This window comes from Eriocheir sinensis, unplaced genomic scaffold (genome assembly GCF_024679095.1).
Source record: "Eriocheir sinensis breed Jianghai 21 unplaced genomic scaffold, ASM2467909v1 Scaffold1169, whole genome shotgun sequence".
Lineage (NCBI taxonomy): Eukaryota > Metazoa > Arthropoda > Malacostraca > Decapoda > Varunidae > Eriocheir > Eriocheir sinensis.
Window position 1 is genome coordinate 53,304 of NW_026110484.1, and position 17,232 is coordinate 70,535.

The following is a 17,232-nucleotide window of genomic DNA, read 5'->3' on the forward strand; positions in this document are numbered from 1 at the left end:
GGGTAAGTAATAGAGAAAGTGTTAAATATAGCAAGGAAAAATAATGTTGAGAATAGTACATTAATCGAGAAAAGAAATAGGAAATAGATAAGAAGTAATAGGAATGAAAACAGAGAAATAACAAAGAAGTACTAGAGAAAAGTTACGGAGAGTGAATAGTGAAAAGAAAGAGAAAATGTGAAGTAGTGGAGAAAAAAGGAGAAATGCCTCGACGTCAGCAAGACAGTGCAGCCTCCACCAGTTTGATGCGAACAGACTCAGTAAAGCAACGACGTGTATTCATTTTTGACGTGAATCCTCAAGCCACTGAGGAACTAACTTGTAAAAGGCACCGTGCATGACCAGTAACACTACAGCCTCGAGGAATACTCGAAAGCTGAATGTGTGACCCTGAAATTGTAAGTCAGGATTTGTATTGGCCTTATTAAGGTCCCAGGGCTGGCATGAGGTGACCCAACTCTTACTGCGGCTCATGACCTTGGTGGAAGTGCTGCTCATATCATGAAAGGGATGCCAAAACCACACATGATTTAGACTTTTTATTCATACTGATTATATTTTGTGTTTTATATATATATATATATATATATATATATATATATATATATATATATATATATATATATATATAGATATAGATATATATATATATATATCATTAGAAGCAGCAGTAGTGGTAGTAGTAGTAGTAGTAGTAGTAGTAGAAGCAGCAGCAGTAGCAGTAGTAGTATTAGAAGCAGTAGTAGTAGTAGTAGTAGTAGTAGTAGCAGCAGCAGCAGTAGAAGCAGCAGTAGTGGAAGTAGTAGGTGCTGTAGGAACCACATCTTTACCGGCATCATTATTACCACTGTTCCTGTTGCCATCATTAACATGTGTGCAGGAGGCTTCAAGTGTTTGTAGTACTATTATTATTACTCCCTCGCCCGCTCACTTATCACAGTCGCCCTCTCCCCTCACTCGCTCCCCTTTTGAGTTATATTTATCGAATTTCTATATTAATTTCAGTTTGGGTATGGTTCTCCCTTCCCGGAGTGTATTTTTCCGTAATAATATCATCCTTGCATTCTCGATAGGCTCTCACATCATTCTATTATATTCTGTTCTGTTTTGTTCTCTCTCTCTCTCTCTCTCTCTCTCTCTCTCTCTCTCTCTCTCTCTCTCTCTCTCTCTCTCTCTCTCTCTCTCTCTCTCTCTCTTCTCTCTCTCAATCAATTTTTTCTCCATTCTCCTTGTTTAAAACACATTACCGTCACATATGGTCTACCTTCCCCTTAGGTTAACACATTTTCTTCCCTTTCTTTTATTTTCTGTGTTTTTTTCTTTTCCACTCTGTACTCAGTCCATTTAGCGCATTCAGTCCCCTCTATTTACCGTTCTCTTTATGCCATGACGAAGAGAATGGGGGCCGGGTTATTCACACAATACCTGATTTTTTGGGGACTCCCTCCTGTCGCTGAGTTACTCTCATAGAAGCATCAAATGGCAATGAAATGGATACACAGCATCCTCAAATAACACGGGAGAATAGGGGTAATTAAAACGTCGTTCAGAGGCGAATCTTGACTTTATTGAAGTCTCAGGGGAGGAAGAAAAAGGGGAGCATGCACATGCAAGGTAACTTGCCTTCATGTACGTTATTGGTGTAACTTCCTCTGTGTGTTTAGCTCCCCGAATTCATGAAAGAGGGGCAGGTTCTTCTCTTCTCTCAGTCAAGTATCCGTGTGTGCACACACACACACACACACACACACACACACACACACACACACACACGGCCCGGTAGCTCAGTGGATAGAACGTCTGGCTCACAACCAGAAGGACCGGGGTTCGATTCCCTGGCCGGGTGAAGATAAGTTGGGTTTATCTTCTTTCACGTGTAGCCCCTGTTCAGCTAGCAGTGAATACGTACGTGACGTCAGGCAAGGAATTGTGACCTCGTTGTCGCGGTGTGTTGTGGTGGTGGTCTCAGTCCTACTCAAAGATCGGTACTATGAGCTCTGTGCTCTTCCGTAGGGGAACGGCTGGCTGTCTCGAGAGAGACCAGCAGCAGACCAAGAGGTGAATTACACACACACACACACACACACACACACACACACACGAAGGTGCTAAGATGACTGTCTCCACTGGAAGGGTCACTAAAGGCGGCGTGACACAGGGTGGCAGAGGGCGCCGAGAACCCCTAGTAAACTAATCCAGGAGGCACGAGTGTGTGGCGGCAGAGTTGCAGGGCATGCGGCAGCGCCTTGCTTGTATTACCTGCATCGGCTTTCCCAGTGCGGCCAAAGGATTCTCCTTCCCAGATGCTTTTTGTGGCGGGGGCGAGCCATAAGTATTTTGGGCGATGCCTGACACCACGGAAGCGACGCATGTTTGCTGCAAAGGAACACTGGGAAAATGGAGATAGAAAATATAATTATGAAGAAAGAAATTAAGAAAAAGAGACTAGGCATTAGTAGCAGTAATAGCAATAACAAACACCATAACAGCAACAGCAACATCAATAACAATTAAAATATAGACGACAATAAAATAACAATGATAATGATGGAAATAATAGCTATGTAGTAAATGTTAATAATAAAGATAATGTACATGATAACAAAGCAAGAACAAAAAAGTCTAAAAGTTTTAAGTTTCTATGTACTACTTTATATCCATATATAAATCAAATTGGAACAGACTTAGTATTAGAAACTGCCACATTTATTCATTTAATCACCATGCATCGGCTTAGTTGGTGAGTGTTTCTCTGGTGTGTGTATGATGTGCTGAACTGAAATGACCCAATAAACACTGGTAGGATGTGACGGAGTATGTTTACAAGGCATCCAGGGTGTCGAAACCGGGAAATGTGTGCACAGCACCGGCTTTGTCTTGCAGTCTAGGATTTTTTCCAGTGCTAGGCCTGTCTTGACGCTTTAACCTTGAGACGCGCCAGTGCCTTTTCCATCCACTCCCTTATCAATCATAAAAGCAAAGGAGGATCATATCCTTCAGACGGCATAATAGATATATATCATAAGAACATAAGAACGTAAGGAGTCTGCAGAGACCGGTTGGCCTATACAAGGCAGCGATGTGTTGCTGGGGCCCCGTTCCCACGATACTTTCAAAAAAACCTCTCAATAAACAATGATCCCTTGAAGCAAGCACGATGCCTGCCCCACCCCACCCCCCAGCTGGAACTCTTCCAATACGTATTTCTTTACAAGGCAATTATAATGTTTTGGTCTCTCTCTCTCTCTCTCTCTCTCTCTCTCTCTCTCTCTACTCTCTCTCTCTCTCTCTCTCTCTCTCTCTCTCTCTCTCTCTCTCTCTCTCTCTCTCTCTCTCTCTCTCTCTCTCTCTCTCTCTCTCTCTCTCTCTCTCTCTCTCTCTCTCTCTCTCTCTCTCTCTCTCTCTCTCTCTCTCTCTCCTCATTTAAACGGTAAATTAATTATATCTTAATATCCTTTAATATTTGAGGAGGAAACACACACACACACACACACACACACGTACACTGTTTTTAATCATACCTCTATGTACCTGTTATCCCTGGAGATGTATAATTCTTTTCTTCATCCTCCTCCTCGTTGACGTGAAACTGCGTCCCATTTTACAAACTCTCTACAGTCCCTTGTAAGTATGGCCTCTTTTCCTTTTGCCATTCTATTCCTTTTCCCTTTATTTAGTTTTCTCCTCTCTCGACAGTTTCATATTTTTTTCTACATTTTCTACCTTTTTTTTTTTTTTTTTTTTTTTTTTTACAGGAACGAATACCCCCATGATGCTCCTACGCCCTCTCTTTTTTTCCTTCTCGACATTCCCGTGGTGTATTTTATTTCAGTGTTGACTTGTACTTTTTTTTCCTCTCCTCTACTCCATACACCTGAAGATATTTTTCCTTGCTATCAATACCTCTTCCCCAAAGCTCCAGGTGGCTGTATTTTTTTCATCCTGTCTCTATAAATCTTTCCCGCTGCAAACCCCTACATTTTTCTCCTTCTTTTCCTGGAAGCCACAAATATCTTTTTTACCGTTTCTTGTTTCGTTTTTTTTCCCAGCTATTTTTTCTTTCTTTTTTTTTGTCTATTTTACCTTTACACTTTTCACCCCCTTTTCCTGGAAGCCACAACTTATATTTTTCGTTTCTTATTTCATCTCTTTCCTGATAACCTGTATTTTTTTATTTTTTCCCAGCAACTACAACTCAGTTTTCACCATTTCTGTCATCTCTCTCTCTCTCTTAATCCGTTTTATCATTTTCTATCTTTTATCTTTACGCTGTTCATCTTTTCCCCAGAAACCACAAATTTTCTTGACTATTTCTTATTTCATGTTTCTCTATTAATCTGTTTCTTTTTTATCTATCTTCTTTTTTCTTCTTTTTTTTTTTACATTCATTATTGCTATATATATAATTCTCCTTTCAAACTAATTGTACTTTTTTTAAGCGTATTATGTCGATTATTTATTTATTCATTTATTTATTTTTTGCTACTTCACTGTTTATGGTCGGTATTTTTTGACGATTCCGAGTCTCACAAAGTATTTCCAAAGGTCGAGAAAGAGATGAACTGGATTCTGATCACCGTTACCAGATTATCGTACTCAGAGCATCGTATTGACCGATTTCTGACCCATAACTATTGCCACCAAAGACTAATAAATAACCATTTTAACGATAACTATGCATTATGGGTAGGCGGTGGCTGAGTGGTAGCGTGCTGGGCCCACATTCACGCGAGTTCGAATCCCCACGCTACCACCTCAGATTTTTCAGTCACCGCCGAGTGGCTTAAAACTACCCACATGCTGTCCTGAAGACCACTCACCAACCCGGACTCTAGAGGAAACCGTCCAATTGAATCAAGAACGAGTTCCGGGGGGCAGCATGAGCCAAGAGAAGATGGCGCCACTATAAACACTTGCCTGCGCCATGACGGGCTGGGGCCGAACACCATCCAGGCCCTTCAAGCAAGCCTACCGGCGCTATAGGTGTAGACGTAAAAAAAAAATAATAATAATAATGCCAGTTATTGGGGTGAAAAAGACAGTTTGTGGGCCGGAAATCAGTAAACACACGAGGCTGATTACGACAACCTGGCAACGCTGAATGGGGGGCAGGTTTGTAGCAGCGAGTAGCGGGCTTTTTTTTTATTATTGTTTACTTTTTTGTGCCCTTGAGCTGTCTCCTTTGTTGTAAAAAAAAAATGTCATAAAAGCTTTGTCACATTACCACCATGGTCATAAAAGTACCCATGGAAATACCCAGAAATCGTTCGTAAGTCTTGTCAAATATGTGAGCGCGGCGCCGAAATCTTTTAAAAATGTTGTCTGCTGTATCTGTCCCTCAACAAACCACGGCTTTTTTTCCCTGTATTTTTGGGGGGCAACGAACCCTTTAATCTTCTTTTCTTAACACTTCCACTTCATATTCCCTTTTTATCTTGCATCTCTCCTTATTTTATCCTCGTTTTCCTTTGCCTCGGATTTTATACTTTTTTTTCCTCTTTCTTCAATTTCTTTCTTTTTTCCCATTTTTTTAGACATGTTTTCCTTTCTCAGTTTTTTTTTTATCAAATTTTTCATTTTATACATTTTTCCCTTTCGCTTCATTTTTTTTTTTTACAATTTCTCATTTTATCCTTTTTTTCCTCTTGAATTTCTTTTTTTTCTCTCTTTCCTTTGCATCTCATTTTTCCTTTTTTCTTCATTTTTTTCTTTCTCTTTCCTTTGCATTCCATTTGATTTTGATTTTCACTTTTTCTTCCACTTCTTTCTTTTTCCAAGTTCTCTCCATGTTTTCCCTCTATCTTTAACACCATTCATTTTATTCCTTTCTTTTCTTCTATATCTTTCTTCATTCCTTATTTTCTTATACATCTCTTCTTTAATTCCTTTTTATCTCCTTTTATATCCATTTAATCTATTTTTTTCATTATATATCTCCATTTATTCTCCTTCCTTTTTAACATTCCTTTTATTCCTTTTTTTCTTCACTACATCTTTTGTTTAGCCTTTCCCTTAATCCTAATATTCCCATTCACTGTTGTACCTCTCTACCTTGTTCCCTTCTGCCATTGCATCGATCCTCTTATCTCCATTTTCTTCCTTTTTTTCACTTCTTCTGTTATTTCCTTAAACCGTTGCTCCCCTCCAAGTGTTCTTTATTCCTCTCTTTCTCTTTCCCTCCCTTTTCCTCTCACACCTTTCCCATTGTTTTCTGCTGCCGTTGTACTTTTCCATCTCTTCTTTTTCCTCTCTTTCTCTTTCCCTCTTGTTTTTTTCCTTACACCTCTTCTATTGTTTCCTATAACCGTTGCATTTCTTCATCTGTTTTTTCCTCTCTTTCTCTTTCCCTTTTTTTTCCGCTTACACCTCACCCATTGTTTTCTATTACCGTTGCATTTCTCCATCTGTTCTTTTTTCCTCTCTTTTTTTCGCTGCGTTTTCCCCTTTATTCCCCTTTGTCCCCGTGTACACAAACCCTCAGCGCCAGCAGTTCACCATTTTCCCGGCTCATTGCCTCCCGGGTCTTACGGGTCGCGGGGTACAAGAACTGCCTCGCTGCGCCACAAGGACATGTCACTTCACTGTTATGCTGGCTAGGATAAGACCTTCGTTGGCGCCACGATGATGTGTGGGCCGGCGATGGATTCTGGGAACGCGCTAACCTCTGTTGTTATCTCGATTCCGGTCCAACAATATGATAGACGGGGAGCTAATGGGAAAGACAGACATACTCGTGGATAATAGTCGGTGTTGTCAGACGCTGCCATTCCCTACATCAACTATTTTCAAAGGCTAAAAAGGAGATTAATCGGGTTGTAATGATTGTTCTTTAAGGTTCGTGGTACAGAAGAAGGGTCAAACTACCACCAGGGTTATAAGACTGCCCCTAGAAATACCTAAAACTCCTATAAAAGCCTTGTGAAGTATCTGAGCGTGGGCGTCGAAATGTTAAAAAAATATGACCCAAAGACAGACAGATCGGCGAATTGACGCAGATAGACGTTCAGGCAAGGACATATGGATGGATGGAGAGACTTGTAAACCTCTGTGGTCTTCTCATCCATGGCCCAAAAAACATGACAGACAGCGCAAAAACAGATACACTTGAAGATAAACAACCAGATTAACGGATAGATTAGCAGACACGGAGATGAAGAGCCAGGCAGACGAGTGCATGTGGTAGACAGGCAGACAGACAGACAGACAGACAAGCAGGGGGCGAGGCAGACGGAGAGACGGACAGTGCATCAAAGGGAGTCGAGGCAGAGGATGAAATTATTATTATTATTATTATTATTATTATTATTATTATTATTATTATATATTATTATTATTATTATCATCATCATCGTTAAAACATCCAGAAAGACGTGCAGCTTCCTCTTTTGTCACTGAAACTTGTCGGTAGCGAATTCCTGTGGTACTCTCTAACCCATTCCTTCGAAGTTATGAGAAAGAAATGGAAGAAATAAAAACATCAGAGGAGATCGAGAGCTCAGTATTATGAGTTTGAATTTATATACATATGGTGTGTGTGCGTAAAATGAGCAGAATAGATGATTACTATGAAATATTTTAGTGATCCGGTCCTCTGGCGTGTGAAATCAAATGGCAAGGTGGAAGTATTGCTTGGGGGATTTAAAGGAGTCTAATCCGAAGTGCGGTGGCGGCGTTGTGCGAGGGAAGGCTTAGCTGCGTAGTGCGGAACATATAGACTGTTATGATGAGGATGGGCTCAGAGGCAGACCGATAGAGCTGGATGATACTGTGCGTGATCCAGGAAAGGAGGGAGAGGAGAGGAGAGGGAATAAGATTAAATGAAAAGCTACTGGGAGATGTTGAGGGAGTTTCCAATATTTTATGGCAGGAAAGAGTGTGATTGTGAGGTAAAATATGAACCCAGTGCTTGAAACCATCGTGTTAGCAGCGCTTCAAAGTAGGCTGTGGTGAAGGGACCCACTGCACATGAACATCCTCGTATCGCTGATGCGCTGGGGGCTGACGACTCGTGCCGCTCGAGTTTCCGCGGCCCGGCCCGTGCAAAGGCCTCATTGGACTCGTGAATTTACAAACCGACCGTGAAAACCTATATACTCGTGTGAAGGGAGGTGAAAAGGAACGTGAATCCCGCATCGTTAATCTCACCTCGAGTCACATACAGTGTCTCAGAAGCCAAATACCTTGTTAAAAAATACAAGCAGAGTATCAGTCATTACATTTGTATTCAGTTAATCAATCATTGGGACATACGCCGGGAGCCGCGTCGTACTGATTAACCTGACCATTTCCTAAATTATGATTTTTTATATAGTAACAAACACTTGAACCTTGCATTTTTACTTCAATTCTTCGGATTTCTTAATAGTGATCGCAGTTTTTTCAGCACTGCTTCAAATACGACGAAAAAGATACAAATGTGTACAAACCACAGTGGTCACAATCACCCTGCGGCCTGTACACTCCCAGGACCCGGAACTACCCACAAATCTCACGGAGTCGCCTGAGCCGCAAAAAAAGCCACAGTCGGCGGCCCCGTGCATGTCGGCAATGTTTACACTGCCCCGAGGACCCGGACATATGATATTTTCGTCCCACCAAAAGGAGGCAAGGCTAGAAAGCTCAACTCTTCCCTCCTCCTCCTCCTCCTCCTCCTCCTCCTCGCGCTCCTCCTCCTCCACGTCCTCCTCCTCCTCCTCCTCCTCCTTCTCTTCGCGCTCCTCCTCTTCCTCGTCCTCCTGCTCCTCCTCATCCTACTCCTTCGCCTCCTCCTCGTGCACCTCCTCCTCCTCCTACTCCACCTAGGTGCCCCTACTCCTACTTCTACTACTACTACTACTGGTGATGATGGAAGTGGTGGCGGTGGTCAAGGTGATGGAAGGAGTGGTAAGAAATGGAGGTTGTGATGGCAATGGCGATGATGATGGAGGTTATAATGGGAGTGGTAATGAAAGTGGTGGTGGTGGTGGTGGTGGTATGGTGGGGGCGGTTGGAAGTTGGTGGTGGTGGAGGTTGTGGTGATGATGAGTGAACTGGAAATGGCGATGGTGTTGATGGTGGTGGTGGCAATAGTGAAGGTGGAGTTGGAAGAGTTGTTAATGGTGATGATGATGATAGTTGTGGGAAAGGTCGCCGTGGTGGTGGTGGTGGTGGTGGTGGTAATTGCGACGGCACTTGTTTCAAAAGTTCCCGGCGTGGCACTGTCAACAGGCACATTAAGCTGATAACGTGCAGGCATTACGTCTCTCTCCCCTTCCACCTATCCGCCCGTCTGCTGACCTGTCTATAACTCGCTCTCTTTCCGTATATACACAGGTAGGTAGGTAGGTTGACAGGTAGATAATTAGGTTGGGATATGTGTATATATGTTTGTATGTGTACGTCTATTTTTCTCATTCCTTTTTCATCTGCATTTATCTTCTTGTCTATTTATCTACCTTTTATCCATCATATCTATCGGACCATCTATATATATATATCCGTTCATTCACTTTTGTTTTTGGTTGACAGGTGAATTTGTAGGTCGGTATGTATATATGTATGTGTATATCTATTTATTTGTTTAGTTATTCATAATTCGGCTATCTCTTTGTTTACCTACGCAATCATTCGTCTGTTTATCCGCTATTAATTCACCACATCAATGAGACTATCTACATATCCATCATTTCACCTGTACGTCAATTTATCCATTCATTCAAACATCCATTCATCCATGCCAACCCGTCCCCGTGCTCGACTTCCCGTCCGTCAATCATACCGTTCGGACCAAGCCAGTCACCACACACATACACAGCTCTTGTTTTCCTCCCCGCAGGATGGACCGACGCACGCAGGGCCGCAGGGAGGAAAAGAAAAAGAAAAAGAAAGGGAACGAGCAGGACGAGGAGACAGAAGACGACGAGGAGGCAGAAAGGACCTCTAGACAGGACGAGGAAGCGAACGAGGCTGACCACAGTGACGGGGACCTTGTGGCGGTGGATAGGCCTCGGCTCTGGTGGGATGACGGGAGGATAGGCGACCGGGCGAGACTGGAAGTGTCTGGCCCCGGGGTGGTGCTGCGCGTCAGTCGCCTTAAGATGGAGGACAAGGGACTGTACACATGCAGGGTTGACTTCCGCCTTCAGCCCACCAAGACCACGAGGGTGAATCTGACTGTCGTTGGTATGTATATTGTGTGCGTGACTTGGTTTTGTGGAGGATGGGGGGGGTGGGGGGATGTGTGTGAGGGGGAGGGAGGGGCTGTGTGTGTGTGTGTTTAAGGGGGTCTTTGTGTGTGTGTGTGTGTGTGTGTGTGTGTGTGTGTGTGTGTGTTTCCATCTTTCTCGTTTATTACTATTTTATTTTTCTCTCTCTCTCTCTCTCTCTCTCTCTCTCTCTCTCTCTCTCTCTCTCTCTCTCTCTCTCTCTCAGGCCTGTCTTATAATTATTATTTTGATCTGTTCCTGTCAGCCTTTCATCTCTGTCTGTTCTCCTGTCACTTTGTCTCGTCACAGGCCAGCATTCCTTAAATATGAGCTCCTCCTCCTCCTCCTCCTCCTCCTCCTTCTCTTCTCCTCCAGTTCTGTCTTTTTTTTATCTTCTCTTTTATTGTCCATCTTTCTCTCTTCGCTTTTTCCTCTAAATGACCCAAACCAGCATCCCTCTTACTCCTCTTCCTCATCTGTCTAGTCCTCTCCCTCTTCCTTATCATTATCGTCATCCACTTTCTTCACCATAACTTCCTCTTGCATATCCTCCTCTTCTACTTCCTTCTCCTCCTCTTTCGTAATCATCCTCTCCCGTCCCCCTTTATTTCCATCTTCCTAACTTCCTCCATCTCCCTCACACTTTTGTTCTCCCCTCCGACGTTCCCTCTCGGTTCTCCTTCCCTTTATAGTACTTTCTCCAATATTCTCTTCCCCCCTTTTGCCTCTCTCTTCCTCCGCTTCTGCCTCTCTCCTCCTCCCCTTCTGCCTCTCTCCTTCTCCCCTTTTGCCTCTCTCCTCCTCCCCTTCTGCCTCTCTCCTCCTCCCTTTCTGCCTCTCTCCTCCTCCCCCTCTGCCTCTCTCTTCCTCCCCCTCTGCCTCTCTCCTCCTCCCCTTCTGCCTCTCCTCCTCTCTCTACTACCCCTCTCCTCCTCCCCATCTACCTCTCCTCCTCCCCCACTTCACCATCTTTCTCGTCCTCTTGTGGTCCACGTGATAACCTACAGGTGATACATATAAAATTGATATATATGTTATCTCATTTTTATATGCGATGTTAGTGTATTGCTGGGCCACACAGCCCTGTGTGTGTGTGTGTGTGTGTGTGTGTGTGTGTGTGTGTGTGTGTGTGTGGTATTCCCTGTGTCCTCGCCCACCCCTACTTAGCTAGCTTCGGATAGGTCCCCTTAAATGTATTTGTTCTATTTTATTTTTTCCTATTTTTTTATTTATATATTTTTTTCTTTTTTTTTTTTTGGTAAGTTATGTGGATGAAGTGAATGAATGACTATGAATGATGATGATGAAAAAAATAAGATAAAAAAATAAAACTACAATCCTCAAAAAATATGGCCTAATAGCCCAGCCAGAGCTGATGGCCAAAAAAAAATAAAATCGTCCTCGTCCTCCTTTCCGCTGTCCCCTTTCTCAACTCTTTCTTAAGCCTCCACTCTCTCGTCCCTTTCTTCCTCCACAAACGCCTGATCCAATTCCTGCTACGTGTCTACCTCCTCCTCCTCCTCCTCCTCCTCCTCCTCTGCCCGAGCTGTGGTCAGGATCAGCCATCTGGTGGGACAATGAGACCAAAGATGGCCAGTTTCATCTGCATACAGGGATGGTACGTGTGTGTGAGTGTGTGTGTGTGTGTGTGTGTGTGTGTGTGTGTGTAAAGGAAATGTATGTTCTCGTGGTCGTCTTTCTTTTTTTTATTGTATGTGTGAGTGTACTCTAATGCAAAGATATCGAGTAATAACACACACACACACACACACACACACACACACACACACACACACACACACACACACACACACACACGCACACACGTACAAATGACCTCTGGAGACCTTTTACCAGCCACCGAAATGAAAACACGAAACAGAAATTCTCTCCAGGACAGACAAAAAAAAAGAGAAAAAAAAAACAGGAGACACGGAGGCACTGGGAGGAGGAGGAGGAGGAGGGGGGGGGGTTAGGAAGGAGGGAGAACTAAACTAAAATGAAACCGCTTAGGGAGCAAGAGCAAGACCATAATAGGAAAATTGAAAATGGAAAGAAAAAGCGTAAAACGGAAAACGGAGGACGGGTAACCCCCCCCCCACCACTCGAGGACACCAAAGAGAAAACGTGTCGTGCGGCGCTATCAGGGGAAACGAATGTATTATGCCGCTGAGGGAAGGCAAATTAAGGGGTAACAGCGGCAGTGCGTCTCGCTGTGTCGTATATTCGTGAGGTTATTGGAAGATTGGCGCCATCCGAGGAGTGAAAGTTGTACTCATTGAGGAATTTCAGGAGATTGGATGGTGGTGATTAATAAGGGAATTGAAAGGTGGTGGTATAGTGGTGGGAAGAGGGTAGGGTGTGGTGGTGGTGGTGGTGGGGTAGTGGTGAGGATGGTGTGGTGGTGGTGGTGATGGTAATGGTTGAGATGGTGTGGTGATGGTGGTGATGGTGACTGAGACGATGATATTGATGGTGCTGGAAGTAATGGTAGCTTCGGTCGTGTTTATATTATGTATGTACGTATGTATGTATGTATGTATGTATGTATGTATGTATCAGAGGTCCGCAAGGGTTAGTGTTTTTAAGGGCGCTTGCACACCCCACAACTTCTCCTTTATGAGCACTTTTGAAAACATCGCCATTACGATACAGCTGTCGTTAATTAATTAGTTTGAATGCTGGACGAAAAAGTTTATTGGGCGAGGAAGACGTGAGCCAACTTTTATATTTTTCATTTATTCATTTATCTTCCTTATTTATTATTATTTTTTTTTTTCTGGAGAGGGGCGGGTCTTGATCACGTGTTCAAAATCGTGTTGGTGTTGGTGGGGGGGTGAAGGGGGGCGGGTGGGCATAAGGATAGCAGGGGGAGGGAGAGGCACATCTTATTGGCACCTACGCAAACCTGTGGAATGTAAATAAGTGGATTAGCGATTAGTAGTTAGTGGTTGCCTGTTTTTTTTGTTTTCTTAAAGTTTCGTTTTCTTGAGTTCATTTTTCCTTTATTGCTTTTTAATGTTTTCTCTCCGGGACGGTTGTGCGTGTGTGTGTGTGTGTGTGTGTGTGTGTGTGTGTGTGTGTGTGTGTGTGTGTGTGTTATTGGGGTTTGTTTTTTGTAACGTTCGATCTTTCTTATCGGTTTTTTTTTGTGTGTAAAGATAGACACGTTCAGACATGTTGAGGTGACACTTTCTCTCTCTCTCTCTCTCTCTCTCTCTCTCTCTCTCTCTCTCTCTCTCTCTCTCTCTCTCTCTCTCTCTCTCTCTCTCTCTCTCTCTCTCTCTCTCTCTCTCTCTCTCTCTCTCTCTCTCTCTCTCTCTCTCATTATTGTTCCTATTCTCTACTCCACTCACCAACATTCCCTCCATTCCTCCACGTTCTTCCCTCCCCAGAGCCCCCGGAAAGAGTGGAGATACAGATGGAGGGGAAGGAGACCCCCCTGGTGTCCCCTGGAGGCGCCTCGGTTACCAGGGTGGGGCCGTACCTGGAGGGAGAGGTCGTACGGTTCACCTGCGTCGCCCGGGGAGGTTGGTAGTGTCCCCCGCCTGACATTTATTGGGTTATACAAGTGTGTGTGTATGTGTGTGTGTGTGTGTGTGTGTGTGAGGGATTAGCTTTGAGGGGATGGTGGCGGCGGTGGTGAATAAGGAAGTGGTTATGAAGGTGGTTATAGGGTGGAGTGGGTTTGGGTGTTGTTGTTGTTGTTGTTGTGACACTATAACAGCCCCAGTCATAGGAAGAGTTCACGTTAACTGTCGCCTCGTCTTGCCAGGGTCGCCGCGGCCGCGGGTGTCATGGCGGGCAGGGACGCGCCTCCTGGACGCCAAAACGGAGAGAGACGGCGGGGACCTGGACGCCACCACCAACTCCCCTGAGGCCGCGCCCCTCACGCTCGCCCCCGCCAGGAGGACGCAGCACCAGCCGAAGGAGGAGGACCCACAGCACCCTCACCCTGGGTCCCCCTGCACCACCTCCACCTCGTGCTGACCTGCGAGGCCACCAACAACACCAGCACCAGCCCCGTCTCCCTCGCCATCGCTGTTGACATGAGTCGTGAGTATAAGCCCCTCACTGCTACCTCATGCCCCCTCATTTCCTCCATCTTCGTTTTCCTCCACCTATTCCTCCTCCTGCTCCACATCATTCTTCTCAGTCCTATTCCCAGTACCTCTCTTCCTCCTTAGTGATGGCACCAGGGAAAGGAAACGACCCTCACTTCTATTCCAGTGCTTAGCTTTATTACTGTTTCATTAATTAAGGCTAAGGCCGGGAACGATATGCCTTTCACTCCTATTTCCGGTCATGATTCTTTACTACCGGCATTACGGGGATGTACTGTATTTGTTTGCACTCCCAATACATGCTGCTGAAGGGAAGGAATGCTATCAGGGAGACCGTATATTCCTTCTTTTGGGGGCAGATGGGCGGACGGGGAGGAATAAGCATGGCGGTGTAATGTAATTCGTGCCATGCCGGGAAAAGTGGCCATGAGAGGCGATAACATTACAGCTCGGGGAGTCTTGATGACCTACCCCCCGCCTTAGCTCTTCTTGGGTGCTTCTTGAACTCCCCTCCTTACCCTCCTTCTTCCCTCCCGCCCCCCCGCCCCCGCTACCCATTACAATTATATCCCTGTTCTCCTTCTTTCCCCCCCTTCCCCCCACTCCCAATTACAATTATGTCCTCTTACCTCCTCCTTCCCCTTCCTCCCTTTTAGTACCGTGATGACCGAGTGCCTCCCTTTCTTCCCCTCCCCTTCTTTCCCCTTCCCTCTCCTTTCTTTTTGTTTTTGGCGTTGCTTAGCTCTCTCTCTCTCTCTCTCTCTCTCCTCCACTTCTCCTCCCTCTTCCTTGTGCCTTCGTTGCTGAGTGATCTTCGCCCCCTCCTTTGCCCATTAGCCTTGTCCCAGCCATAAATCATTTCTTTTCTTATCGTTTCTAGCTCCCTGGTGACCCGTACCCTTCCTTCCTTTCTTTACCCGCTCTTCTTCCTCTCTTCCCCTCCCTTCTCTCCCTTCCTCCTCCCTCCTCTCCCTTCCCCTTCTCTCCCCTCCCTTTCCATCCCATCCTATCCCCTTCCCTCCCACTCCCTCCTCTCCCCTCCCCTCGCCTGCTCTTCCCTCCTCTCCCCTCCTCTCTCCCTCCCCCTCCTCCTCCGTCATGCACGACATCTGCCTCACGGTACTCTAGTGACCTGTGTTCTCCCCCTCTCTGCAGTGCCGCCCCTCAGCGTGCACCTCACCAGGGTCCCTGAGGCTCCCCTGGTGGCCGGCCGACATTATCCCGTCGAGTGCCAGGTGGTCGGGGCCCGTCCGCCCCCCGCCGTAACCTGGAGGATAGGTCAGCGGCCCCCCCTCCCTCAGGCCGAGGTCACGGTCAGTACCAGTCACGGTCAGTACCAGTCAGTCACGGTCAGTGCCAGTCAGTCACGGTCAGTAATGGTCAGTACCAGTCAGGAATGGTCAGTAAGGGTCGGTGCCAGCCAGGAACAGTGCCAGACATTTAAGGTCAGCCCCAATAGTGAGAGTGCCAATCAGTTATGGTCGGTCATTGTCAGTTCCAGGCTCTCACAGTCAATGCCAGTCATTTACGGCCTGTACCAGCCCTTCGGGATCAGGAATAGTTGGTGTTAGCCGGGAATGGTCAGTGGCATTACTCATGGTAAGTTTCATGTAGCTGTACTGTAGTTGGTTCCACTTACTCAGGGTCGATAATGGTGAGTCCCAGATAGGAATGTCCGGTGGTACTCTTTGTGGTAGGTGCCAGCCTGAAGCGCTTACCATTATTTCTCTCTACAAGGTATTACTGTCGGTGGTACGCTGGCTTGGCACCACAGGGATCCAGGTCACATCACTGCACCGGAGCAATGTTATGAGACATCACTCACATCCGCCACTCATCAGGCAGCGGTAGTCAGTCATTTACATTTAGTCAGTCAGCCAGTGTCAGCCAGTCAACCAGCGTCTGTCAGTCAACTTCAGAGCCATTCAGTTAGTCATTGCAAATCAGCCACGCTCAGAGTCAGTCATCAATCAGAATAAGTCAGACAGCTAAAGCAAAATAGTAAAGCCAAGCACTCAGGCATTTAGACCCAATAAGTCAGCCAACCAGTCAGTCAGTCAGTCAGTCAGTCAGTCAGTCGGGAGTCAGTCGGAGCGGTGAGTATCTGGAGGTCGCCGGGCGCCATGTGGTCGTCGAACAATATCGGAATCAAGACAAAGGTGCAAACTTCCCTCTCGAGGATGTGATGAGTTGTGTGCGGCAGAGATGAGGAGGAGGAGGAAGAGGAAGACGGAGGAGGGAACGGACGAGAAGGAGGAGGAGGAGGAAGAGGAAGAGGGAGGAGGGAACGGAGGAGGAGGAGGAGGAGAGGAAATTAAACAAGAGAGAGAAGTAAGAAATGAATGGAAGGAAGAAATTGTGCAGAAGTTGGAAATGAAGGAGAAAGACAAGCAGAAGGAAGATGACGAAGAGAGAGAGAGCAGAGAGCAGGATATTGTAGAGCGAAGGCCAAAAATAGCGCCGGAAAATGAAAATTGGGAAGTTTGTGAAGTTTGCTTTGTTTTAGTCTGGTCACATGCACGCCTCGCCGCCACAGCTCACCTTCACCCGTCACTTTCACCAATCAGCTTTGCCGCTCACCTTCACCTGTCATCCCTCACCAATCACTTTCGTCAGTCATTTGCACAAATCAACTTCACCAGTCATGTTCACCTATCACCTTCATCAGTCATTTTCAGCTCTCACTTTCGTCAGTCTTTTTCAACAATCACTTTCGCCAGTCACTTGCACAAATCAACTTCACCAGTCATGTTCACCTGTCACCTTCACCATGCATCATCAGTCCTTTTCACTAGTCATCGCTCACTAGTCACCTTCACATGTCACTTTCATCTGTTTTTTTCACGTCACCCTCAACTGTCACTTTCCTCAATCAGCTTCACCACTCATCTTCACCTGTCACTTTCACCAGTCACTTTCATCAGTTGCAATCATGTCATCCCCTATCCAGTCACCTTCATCAGTAACTTTCACTCGTCACCCTC

The 17,232-nt window shown here is 45.5% G+C and overlaps 1 protein-coding gene across 1 annotated transcript in view; it reads left to right on the forward strand.

Moving 5' to 3' along the window:
• The first annotated feature begins 9,572 nt into the window (after positions 1–9,572).
• LOC126989431 (nephrin-like) overlaps positions 9,573–17,232 on the forward strand; it is a 31,982-nt gene continuing 24,322 nt past the window's right edge. Inside the window, exons 1-5 of the mRNA XM_050848028.1 lie at positions 9,573–10,161; positions 13,580–13,714; positions 13,960–14,120; positions 14,153–14,240; positions 15,404–15,561. Of these exons, the coding sequence (XP_050703985.1) occupies positions 9,816–10,161; positions 13,580–13,714; positions 13,960–14,120; positions 14,153–14,240; positions 15,404–15,561 (888 nt within the window). The 5' untranslated portion in view covers positions 9,573–9,815. The remainder of the gene's footprint in view (positions 10,162–13,579; positions 13,715–13,959; positions 14,121–14,152; positions 14,241–15,403; positions 15,562–17,232) is intronic.